At 47.3% G+C, this 12,179-nt stretch overlaps 1 protein-coding gene across 2 annotated transcripts in view; it reads left to right on the forward strand.

Annotated features, from left to right (window-relative positions):
- Positions 1-5,535: 5,535 nt before the first annotated feature.
- Positions 5,536-12,179, forward strand: part of LOC106730349 (NACHT, LRR and PYD domains-containing protein 1b allele 5) — a 33,838-nt gene continuing 27,194 nt past the window's right edge. Inside the window, exon 1 of one of the 2 annotated variants that reach the window (XM_032485375.1) lies at positions 5,536-5,914. Coding sequence is in view for 1 of the 2 variants with exons in the window: in XM_032485384.1 (XP_032341275.1) it covers positions 5,883-5,914 (32 nt within the window). In the remaining variant the exon portion in view is untranslated. The remainder of the gene's footprint in view (positions 5,915-12,179) is intronic. The other variant, XM_032485384.1, reaches the window with a different exon arrangement.

The raw sequence follows: 12,179 nt of genomic DNA on the forward strand, positions 1-12,179 counted from the left end.
GAGTTAAGATTGTGCTGAGTGATGTTTTATTGTTCTGCAATAGCCCTAGAGTTAATTGAAGACCCAGGGATATACCATAAAACTAGATTAGGAAATCAGTCCACAAGGTATTTACATCGTCAGGTGCATGATTAGAATGGGGGTGGAAGGGGTGTAGGAGGCAGGAATGATAACTTCAGACTAAGTTCTCTTTCCTGGAATCTCTTCCTCCCACACTCCATGTCTCTTTAAGTAACTGAGACAAACAGACAATGTTCAGCTGGATAAAGGCAAAAGCAGAGTAGCCCTCGCCAAAATGATGGTAACAGTTGTCGACAATAGAAGCCTAAAGACTAGTGTCTATGTCATCTCAAGCTGACATAACAAAATACCACAGCCTGGGTGGCTTAAACGCAGACATTTCTTTCTCACAGCACTGGAGGCTAGCAGATTTGGTCTTTGGTAAGGGCCCACTTCCTGGCTCACAGATGGCTGCCTTCTTGCTATTTCTTCACATGATGGAGAGAGAGAGCTCGGTGTCTCTTTTTCTTCTTATATGGACATGAACCTCATTTTGGAGGCCTCACCATCATGACCTCATCTAAACCCAATTACCTCCTAGAGGCCGCACCTCCTAATACCATTGCATTGGGGGTCAGACTTCAGTGAATTTGGGAGGTGGTGGGGAAACACACATTCAGTCCATTACAACTGGATAAAGATTCTTCTAGATAAGTGATTTTGCTTCAGTGCTGCGATTCCGTCAGTTCTGGGCGAAGTTCCCTGCTGTCAGGGGTGGTGTGTTTCGCTGTGATGAATGTCTATCATGGTGAGCAGTGGGCGACACTTCCCTTTCTCTGTGGAACCTGGAGGCTGGCACATTTTGTCAGCTGGAGAAGCAGGTGCCTAGCAAGCCCCAGGATGCCATGAAAAGTACCTTAAGCGAAGAATTGGATGTCCTTGTTCTAGGAAAAACAAACAATGCAAGTTCAAAGTCGCTCAGAACTCAAGAGAACGTATCAAGTGGCCTTTAGGAAGAAAAGCAAAAGTTGCGTGAACACATAACTAAAGAATTCCCCTGGCTATTGTCACTACCCAAAGAGGACCCTATTGTTGCTTACTTGGCTGCACCCACCTTTCCAGGCCTGCACAGAAGACAAGAGTCTACAACACAGAGAAAACAGACACAGAGAGAAAACTGAGCAATTTTTGCCATATTTAAATCAGAAAATGCCTGGTCTCTGATTCACGGCTTACACAAGCGATTCTAACCCTGATATTGCAGTATTTAAGGAATTCTCCCTCTAAGATGTCTCCGGGAAACCCTCTCTCTTCAAATCTCTCTCCACTAACACAGTCTCTCCAAAAATTAAAATAAATAAACTTACATTTTTAGTCTAAAAACATGCATGCCTCAAATTTCATACAGTACATTTAGTATCAAAATGAAATAATTTAAGTAAAGTACTTTATAAACGGAATAGTGCAAAATAAAGAGCAAAATTTGTTACTAAGATGGATAGACTTTTGAGATATATTTTAGGGTGAAAACAAATTGAGAAACCATGCATATATAATACAGTTTTTGAGGCAAGCACACACACAGTGGTTTTTTTTTGACAATATATCTGAAGATGCTGGGGAAATGGTCTGGAAGGGGCACTTCCAACTGAGTTGAGTAATGACCCCAGCAGAAGGATTAAACAATAACCACCACGTACAAAAATCCAAGCACGTACCTTACCTAGAGAGTGTCCCAAGAACAAACAAGCCCTATTTGGGCCTCAGATTTAACCAAATGTTTTGGGCAAAATCATACACAAACACATTTAAGTCAAAGGAGAAGGAGCTAGAAAAATGACCACCTTATCCCATTGCCCTCCTCTCTCACTCAAATAACGTCTCGGCCTCCGCTCCCTCAGCAAAGAGTGGCCAAAATGAAGTGGCCAAAAACCAAAAGAGTGAACCAAAATGAAGATGAGGAAGTCAGTTCTGGGCCGGGACATCCTGATCATTTGTGGGACCGTGGGCGAGGGTACAAACAGACGTCCATATGTAATATGTCTAAACATGTAGAAGTTATAAATTGAGCGAACACACTGTTAAATGAAATATACTGTGTTTTCCTGCCTTGACAATTATTCCTGTCAAATGACATGGAAGGGCAGGTCAAGCTAGAGTTCTCAGTCCACACTAGTGTGAGACAGTGTTAGGAGAGCTGGCTCGGGGTCGGTGGGCCTCCCTTCTCACTTTCCATGGCTGGTCCATCTGCACGGCCAGGGGCTCTGTGCTCACGTGTGGACCACTCAGCTTGCACAAGCAAGCTCCACACACATTCCTTTAATCACTGTGCTCGGCCCTGGTGTGTGTTCTCTAGTGGTAGGTCCCGCTTCTGGAAAGCTGGACCTGGGGAATGTCCTCTGCAGTCCCTGGAAATGGCCTCAGGAACTATTTGGATAGGGGTGTGGGGTCTCATCTAGAAGTGAGGGTGAGGCACAGGCTCTGGAAGGGCACATCTCTTGGGCCTCATGGATGCCTCCCTTCCTGGGGCTGTGGCTGGAGGAGGGCCATGGAAGGGTCCTCTGGAGCCAGGGTCCCAGGGTCCCAGGGTAGGCTCCCTCTTACACTGGCCTAAGGTCAGTGCTGTTCTTGGTTGGGGGATGCCCTGGGCTCAGGTCCTGATGAGTTAAGGGAATGCCAGGGTCATTCTGACTATGTTATATATAGAACCCAACCAAGTCAGTGAATTAGCCTCACTCTTCCCACTTTGCACAAAACATGGATAGTTGAAAATATGAGCCACACAGCCAGCAGCAAGACTTTCTTCCCTATGAGAGATATCCAGGGCTGGGTCAGAGACTGACTGATGAAACCAGATCCACCTCTTCATCTCATCATCTTATTTCACTGGAGTAGCAGGCAGAATTGTTGACACTGCGATTGTTCTCTCTCCCTCTTTTGCAGAGCAAGTAGGGTTGAATTTACCTAAGTTAAAAGTGCAAATAATGTAATTCCATGGCACAAACTATGGGATCTTATTTCCTTTTGTATTAGTTATTTTTTGCTGCATAACAGATTACCCCCAAATTTCACAGCTTAAAACAACAAATATTTATTATTTCATAGTTTGTATGCGGCAGGAATCTGTAAGTGGCTTAGTTGGCTGATTGTGGCTCAGGGTCTGTCATGACATTGCAGGCAAGCTGTCCATCAGGGCAACAGGTTTCTGAAAACTCCGGGTTGGGGGAGAGGCAGTTGAAGGATCCACTTCCAAGTCCACTCACATGTTTTTTCAGGCTTTAGTTGCCCACAGTTCTTCGTGGGCCTCAGTTGCTTGTCATATGAAGCCAAAGGAGAATTTCCAGAAGAGACAAGTGAGAAAATGGCATCTGGCAAAGGGTACCTCACATCTGGCAGCTGCAAGGTAACTTACCAAACCAGGATCTGCCAATAGGTGCTGCATTGGGCCACCTGGGGAGCTTATAAAAAATATACCAATAGTATATATATCATTTTAGTTAATACTGAATTGTCTGTTTGAAAGTTGCTAAGAGATTAGATATTAAAAGTTCTCATCACAAGAAAAAAAATGTAACTATGGTGGTGATGGATGTTAACTAGACTTACTAAGCTGATCATTTCACATATATATCAAATCATTATGTTGTACACCTGAAACTAATAAATATATAGTATATCTCAATAAAAAAAAATACCAGTTCCTAGATCCACTTTTTTTTTTTTTTCTTTTGCAAGGAAGCCGAAGTTGAGAAAGTTAAATGACTTGCTCAGATTTCCATAGCTAGAAGACGAGCTGGGGTTGGGACACAGGCTCATCTGGAAGCCACAGTTCTTGTGAATAAGTAACACACTAGCCTGGCTCCCCACAAACCCACATGAACATGAACCCCAGCTCTCCACTGATGGCTGGGCAGCCCTGTGTAAGTTTGAGTTCCCTAGTTCTATGGAACTCTGTGTGAACCCCAATTAGCTTATATGTGAAAAGGGTATGTCTACCTTCTGCTATTATTGTGATGATTAAGATAAGTGGTTTTTAATGCTCCCTTGCCAAAGAACACTCGGAATACACCTATAGTTAAACAAGTTGACTTTATTGCTCATTGGAGTGAGGGAAATGCACATCATGGTAAATCCTGGGGGTGTGTCAGTGAGAAGGTATCAGAGGATATTAAGAAAGGATTTGGGGTTTTGTTAGTTGATTGCGGGATATTATGAAAGGATTTGGGGTTTTGTTAGTTGATTGGGGGAAGGCATAGGAAGGCAGGGGTAATTCTATGAATGTGCATCTTCATAAATCTTATCCATAGAAGGGCAGACTAGAGAGAGGCTAAGGCAGTGGTCACTCTAATTGGCCAGGATAGCTGTGTGTCCATCGTGGCTTGGACAATGTTCATGTTTTGTCTGTGTTCAGACATGATTCAGGAGTAGTCTTGTTTTTGTCTTCATCCATCGTGGTCACAGAGGGGCCTTTTCTGATGATATTCTGTGAAGTTATTTGTGTTTATGTTCAACAGAAGAATATTGAGGCCCAGTGATTGTACCAGGCCAGTTCTTCCCTGAATATAAAGTATCTTATCATAGTCTTGGACTCAGGGGTGTGCCATCCATGGGGTTGTGACTTTTATTGTAGTCACCCACACTGCCAAGTGCTGGTCCTTTGAGTCATAGTGAGGCAGGTAGGGGAATTCTCGGGCGGAGACATCTGGAAGCATCTAAAAGACAGATACCCTTTCAAGCTGCAATGATCCATTTTCTTCTGCAGCATCAGGCATACAGGAAGCCATCGCCCTGAGGTCAAGGGTTTTTCAGCCTGTGGAGTATTTCAGAAAGAGCAAACAGGGGGCTGCAAGTTAGAGGACACATTCTGGACTCTGCCTTTGCCTCCTTCCTGCAGTAAATGCATACTGAGCACCTACTGTGAGCTAGATCTGGGCTAGATGCTGTGTGACATCCACCACCTCATGGAAAAGACAGACAAGCAATCAAGTTGAAAAACTGGGTGAAAGAAAACTATACAATGTGGGCCACCAATAGTCTAAGCAGTGGCTCTCAAACTTTCTTGAATATTGGAATCACCTGGGATCTTTAAAAATACTGAATCCCATTGTACTAAGTTAATCGGTCTGGGATGCCACTCAGGGCATGGAGATTTGAAAAACTCCCTGGGTGATTTAATATGTAGCAAAGTTTGGGAACCACTGGTTTAGTACATCCATCCTTACAGTTTGGGGTGGGGGTGGGGGTGTCACACAGCTGTCTAATCATTTGAAAGCTGTGGTCCCTCATTCCAGATATTTGTATGTAGATGCAAAATTTGGAAGAGAATTTCAGGGAGCTGATAGATCCTAAGAAGCGAATCTGGGAATTCCTTGCGCGGGGGCGGGGCTAAGGAGGGCCTCGTGAAAAATCCCCAGATACAGAAGGATCCAATCCCAATCAGGGTGACATGAGCTCTCCGTGTCCCCTCCAGAATGGCTCTGGCCCTTCTCTTTCACAGAAGCCTCGGCGTTAATGTCACCAAACCTAGTTCCCGCAGGGCGGTAAACAACCACCAAGCGGCCGCTGTGCGCACGTGTGCCAGTGTGCACGCTAGTGTACACGCCAGCGTGCACGCGCGGGGCCGCGGGCGAGCGTGCGTTTCCGTTAGGGAGTCCTGAACGCCTCCGGCAGCCGCTGCAGCAGCGCGCCCGGCACCCCCTCCCGCCCAGTCCCCTCCCCCGGTGGCTCTTGGTCGCCCTCTTCCCTCCCCCCCGGCAGCGTCGATCGCCTCCGGGTGCGCGGGGCAGCGCTCTGCACGCGAACCCCTCCTGCAGGCGCCCAGGCGCGAGCCAAGCGCCGATCTCCGGGCGCGTTTGGCGCCCCCTCCCAGCCACCGGGCGACGATGAGCGGAGGCGCGGGGGTCGCGGAGAGCAGGTGAGCCCAGCCGCCGGGCTGGGGGCCGGGGGGTTCGGAAAGAGAAAGGGCAGAGTGGGGGTGGGGGTGGGCCAGCTGGACCCAGCATCGCCGCCTGGGGAAAGGGCTTTGCCCCCTTCAGCACCCTCCACCGAGGGCTCTGCTTTGCCCTTTCTTGGGTGGGGCGAGGGCTCCACTCCCGCCCTGGCATCCCCGCTCTGGCCGCACAAACAAAGCGCCCTTCCGCGGCGGCGCCTGCCCCGCGCGAGCACGGAGCCTGGGAGGAGACGCGCCCGCCATCCCTGACTCCGACCCCCTACCCGGGGCGGGGACGGGGCCCAGGCGGCTGCACTTGGGTTTGGTAGGTGGCACCGGGGTCGCGCGCAGGTGCTGGCGCGGGAGGCGGCGGCGCGCAGCTTGGAGGCCCCGCGCGCCCGGCCCGGAGGCGGGGCTACGGGCGGTGCTGCTGCCCCCTGCCGCCACCGCCTCCCTGCCGCTGCTCCCGGGCAGCGCGGCGGCGGCGGCTGCAGGTGGGCCCACATCCTCCAGGAAGCAGCTGCGGGCGGCGGGTGGGTGTGGAGGAGGGCAGGTCGCCCTGCGGCTCCCGCTTTGCTTTCCGCAAATGGACTGGCGCTGTTTCCGCCTCCTCGGTTGACTCCCTGCCCCCAAGGCCCGTCTTCTGCTGTCCTCGTCTGCCCCCAGCCCTCCAGCTTCAGCCCTCTGGAGCGTCTGCGTCCTCCGCACCTGGAGGATTTGGGAGGTTTCTCTGAACACCATGGGCTCTTTGGCCCCTCTGCTCTCAGGCTGTGTTGAGAGCAGGATTATTTCCCCTCTTTGGCCATGTGTGGAGCCCTCCCCCGCTGCCCGCTGGTCAGCCACTCTACTCCCCTAAGGGGTTGCTCACGAGATAAACATTGCTTGGAGGGTTTCTGCTATTACTGTAACTGCAGCCAATGCCTCTGTCTTCAGCGCCCCACAGACTTTTAAAAACAGCTACTTTTTACGTGGGTATGTCTTTTAAGAGCTGGTTTGGGGATGCTCTAACGAGTTTTCCAGAGGTCCCCACTGTCATCTGCAAAAGTAGGCTTTTAGCATTGGATATAATATTTCAGCCGAAGACACGTGATAGATTGTTTGTGAAATACATCCTTTAGGTAATCCTCTCATTGCGGTAGGTGCTTGCAGGAAGTCCACCCAGAGCAGTGCGGAAACGCTCAGCAAAGATTTGAGACTCAGCAGAGAACTTACTTATGGGACAGTAACTGCAAAATAAATTTTCCACAGTAACAACTAGGGGAAGAAGAGAATGCCGAGGGTTAAAAAGTTCATAATTTTTTTTCGTGAATCATTGAACATTAGGCTCAGCTTCTCTCAGGGAAGAAGAAGGGTTTTTGTTTGTTTTGTCTTTTTGAGTTTTTTCTTGTCTATTCTTTAAAGCACTGTTGCAGTCAGGAAGACAGCCTAGGAAAGTCTGTTGCAGATAGGTTTTGCGGTTTAATTTCTTGAAGTTAGAGCATGAATAAAACCACACTAGGACCCCCCACCATGGAATATCAAAAACATTTCTTTAGAGATGGTCACTTAACAGCAACACTTGCAAATGACTGTTAAAGAGAACTTCGAATCAAATTATGGCTAAAGTTAAGTTTTGTTCTTCAAAACAAACAACAACAAAAAAGAGGAAGTGAATTGAAATATAGTGTGTGAAATTAGCAGTTATTTATATAGACAGAGCTAACTAAACTCAGCTGCCCCGCCCCCTGTCCCCAGAACTACCAGCCTTCCTAGTATTACTCTAAGATATGGCCCCTCCTCACCCCGCGAAAACTCGTTAGTCCACCATCCCAGATCTTTCTGGCCTCTTCAGAGAGCTTGTTGCTAATGTGTCATTTACACATTTCAGTGTGGCAACAAAGTCCATAGCATTTTGTGTCAAACAACAAAGGAGGTGCAATTCTCAGTAAATTGTAAAGCACCCTACGGATGTTTGCTACTGTTGCTTGTGATTTCTAGTAGCTGCACAGTATGACACTCTTGATACTTAGCCATTCCCACATTTTTGGCCATTTAAGCTGTTACTACAGGTTTTTAAGTACTGAGGAAGTCTCTAACTTATATCTAATTATCACATTCTTTCTGTCATTTATTTGTCCAATGAACATTCTTTTCTCCTTGCAAACAGTGCGTAGATGCTGGGAATGTGGAATCCTTGGCTGCAGGTGCGCGAGTGCACACACACACACACACTCACACACACTCACTCACAGTCCTCTTATTCCTTTAGTTCCCAGGGGTGACAGGCTTATAAACAAAGCACAGCAGAGAAGTGCAATAAAACCATGAACCTGGATGTATATCTGACACTGCTCACTCAGGGAGGGGAGTAGAGAAGAGATCCCTTCTACTGGGCTGTCATGGGAATTCTCACCTCCCCCACCCACCATCCCCACCCCAGGCCAGCTCTCCTTCTTGTCCACCCTGGGCATTTCCGATTGCTTTCTTGTCCCCCTTCTTCCTCTCCTTCCTCTCCTTCTCCTCCCCTCACTGCTGGAAGTATTCCAGCTGCCTCCTTTCTCCCTTAAACCAGTTTAGTTCCAGCCCTTTTCCCTCTTGACCCCACTTTCCTCTGGAGTACATCATACAGAGGTTTCATTGGCCGTTAGTTACAAGGAAGAAGGAGGGAGTAAACCTTGAAACTGTTCCCCCTAATCCCTGCCACCCCACAGCTGCCTTTTGGGCCATAGCCCCCAATGTGGTCACCTCTTCACCTTGCCCCCTACCCCCGAGGGTCATTCTCCAGTCCCATCCATGGGCTGCAAAGCTAAGGCCCTGGATACTTTTCCTTTCCAAGATGCTGAAAACCCTTCTTTTGTATGTCTATTCAGTCGTACCGAAAACTTAGCATCTTAAGTATACAGCTTGATGAATTAGTACAAAGTGAGCACATCTGTGTAACCCCGACCCAGGTCAACCAGAAGCCCCCTCGTAGTCCTCTTACTGTCATGTCTGTCTTCCCCAAAGGAACCAGAAGTTGGTTTTCCTTGTTTGTAAACTTAATAAAAATAGAATCATACAGCATATACCCTTTTGTGTCTGTCTTCTCTTGTGCCGTTATGCTTGTGAGATTATCATCCCATTATGTTTGTGAGGTTAGCCCTCGTGCTTGCGTGTGAGCAGTTTTTCATTCTCATGGCCCACAGGGTTCCATTATATGACTATGTCACCTTTTATTCACCCATTCTCCTTTTGATGAGCACAGTAATTGTTTCCAGGTTTTGCCTATTACACATAATGATGCAGTGAATTCTTTGGCCTTTTGGTACCCAAAGACCTACCTGTTTCACCTTTTTTTTTTTTTTTTTAATTAATGGTGTAACTGAAAAAAGGAACTGAGAGGCCAGCTGAAGGAGTCAGCTGGAGAGCCGGGCTTGTGCATTTTTTATCTTTGTTGGCACTAAGTGTTTCTGAAGCATAGGAGATGGTGCTCTCATTCAGGGACCTGAACACAGAAGAAAAAAAAGCGGTGGGATGGCTTCCGTCCCGGGCAAGCTGACTGCAGGTGGTGTTCTTTGGGATGCTTAGAACAAAAGAAACCAGCCTGGCTTGGGAAGTGTCCTCTGGGGGCACTGACACTGGCACTCATGGTGCCCACATCTGTCCTACCCCACCACCTGTTTACACCCCTCTTCACCTTGCAGAGTCCCTGATCCTCCCCAGGGCCTGAAGTCCTTCTGTCCCAGCCGGTCTGAAAGGGGCTGTGTTGTTTGTTGGCTTTCAGAGCTTGATTCTGAATGAAGGCAGTTTCCTTGGAGTGTGCTTTAAAGTTACCTAGTTCCCTGAGGGGGTTTTGTCATTCAGCACCAGGACTTCTTGGAATTCTTGGTCTGGCTTTTGTGACCTGGGGCCCTGAGATTCTCTTTAGGAAGATGCTTGGGCCTTTTGGACTCCATGCAGCCAGTGTCCGACCTGTGGCACAGGGTCAGGCAGTCCCCGTGTAAGAAGTTGAAGACAGCAGATTCTGGGACCCTGCATTGTTGACTTCCTCCTGGGCTCTCAAGCTTCAGATTTCTCCTAAAGTGGAAATACAGAGACTACTCAGCGAACTGAGTGATCGCCACTCAGTGTCCCAGGATTGCCGTCATTTTGGTTACAGAGTGAAAGTTTCTCCACCCCCCCCCCCCCCCGTCTCTCTTCATCTCCTGCCTCTCTTTCCTTGACCACACTTACTTTTCTTCCGTTTCTGGACCTTGATCAACTCCTTCCTGTCTCATACAGAGCTGTGTACCACCCCTTACTCCCACCCCCACCTTCATCCTTACTCTCTTGTCCATTCCTGCTTATCCTTTGTGGCTCAGTTTAAATGTCACTTCCCCAGGAAGCCCTCCCCAATTCCTCAATCTCAGACAAGTGTTCTTGGAGCACTTCCTGTCTCAGATACAAGAAGACGGTCTTCCCAGTTGCTCAAAGGCACAGACCCAGTTGCTTTGTTCACTCTCGCCTAGCGCATAACCCGTTCATGTTTGGCAAATGAATCAATTGGTAGGTAAACCAAGAGGCCTGAGACAAGTTGTAAAGTTGTCTCTGTAACTTGCTGTGTGGTCTTGGATATTTATTAACCTGACTTCTCCTAAAGTCCATATCCCCGTCTGTAAAATAATGCGTCGGGCTGGCAGATCTTGTAGGCTCCTTTCCGTTTCATTTTTTGCTGAGTCTAGCGGTTAGGTCCTGTTTGAGGGATGGTAGCACTCTTTGAAAGTGCAAGCTGGCCTTAGCTTCATGTCTTAACCGGCCTTAGTTTCATGCCTGTGTTCTTAGCGTAAGAGCTCTGTTCTTCCCAGTTCATCACAGCCCGCTGTGGGCTGGAACTTTAGCTTATATTTGCTTTTACTTTGCTCTTCCTGCATCATATATGTTTATTTTCTGATCTGTCTCCCCTTCCTTGGAGGCAAGGTTCATGTGTCACATGTTAACTTTTATATCCCCTCTGCCTAGCACAGCACCTATGAGGTAATTTCAGTTGATGAAAAGAGATCTGTATTAAAGCAAATGTTACTTCCGTTGAGGTTATGCTCTGGGAAGTATAGCTACTTCGTGAGTATGCAGAGTAACTCTTGTTTGTGACTGACATAAACTTTTCTACTTTCTTTTACCCATTTAACTTCTGGCCCATTTCCTAGGTTGATAGGGGCTAAAATAAGTAAAACACTGCTTGGTTTAATTCTGGTGGAAAGTTAAAGGAGGATTTGGGGCTCATTATGGATTTAATTATGCCTAATAACTTCATATTAGTTACTGTAAGGCTATAGTTGAGAATACCTTCACAGACGGTAGGAACCTTAGGAAGAGAGACTGGTAAGTAAGGTTTGTCGTTATCTGCTTGGCAGAATTTTAGGCTTTTTGTTGTGAAATGGGTTCTGCAGTCCACCCAAGATGGACAAGGTTCTTGGATAAGTTACCCAAGGCCTCTGAGCCTTATTTCCTCATCTGTGAAATGGGGATAATATTAGTTCAGTGTCAGGTGCTAAAAAGGTTGTTGCAGTGAGCCCACTGATGCACATGAGGCCCTTGGCTTGAGTTCAGCCACACAGTAAATATTTAATAAATATTAACTATTATATTGTGGTTTTATTTTTACTTCAACAATTGTTAGATCTTTACCTGGAGAATTATTACTTATAGAGCCAGATTTGAGTGAAATCCTCCTGGCACCTACTATCCACCTGTCCTGGCTGCAGTCTGGCTGGGGTACAGAGAGGTGGGAGGGAGAAAGAACCCCTCAGGTCAGATTTTACTGCACCAAGATGCGGGGTTTTTCTCCTCCCACTAAGGGAGAGGGGCCTGTAACAGGTGGGGCCTGGGAGCTGATAGGCATGAGGCAGCATTGAAATTACACTTAGTCATCCTGGTTGAGTCCAATCAAAATGTAAGGAATTTTAGTTGCCACTAAGTAAGTGTCCATGCCCTTTCCCTACTGATTTTCAGCCCCTAAGTTACATGGTGAACTTTGGAATGAAGGCCTTCTTCTCCATGGTGGCTGTGGTTTTCCTTGTAACAGACCACATGGGAAAAGCAGAATGGAGGAGGATGTGGGGAACTGGCATCCATGCAGTGTGTCAGGCAGGAAGAAAAACTTTCCCTACCTTTCTAGGTTCTTCTGAGTGGTGTAAGAATTAAATTGATGCGAGACAGATTAATAAAGGAGAAAATCACACAAAAGTTTAATAACAGGTATACATGGGAGAGACCCAGAAAAACTTGAGTAACTCTCCAAAGTTGCCAAAGCCCT

This window comes from Camelus ferus, chromosome 1, assembly GCF_009834535.1.
Source record: "Camelus ferus isolate YT-003-E chromosome 1, BCGSAC_Cfer_1.0, whole genome shotgun sequence".
In the NCBI taxonomy this organism is placed as follows: Eukaryota; Metazoa; Chordata; class Mammalia; order Artiodactyla; family Camelidae; genus Camelus; species Camelus ferus.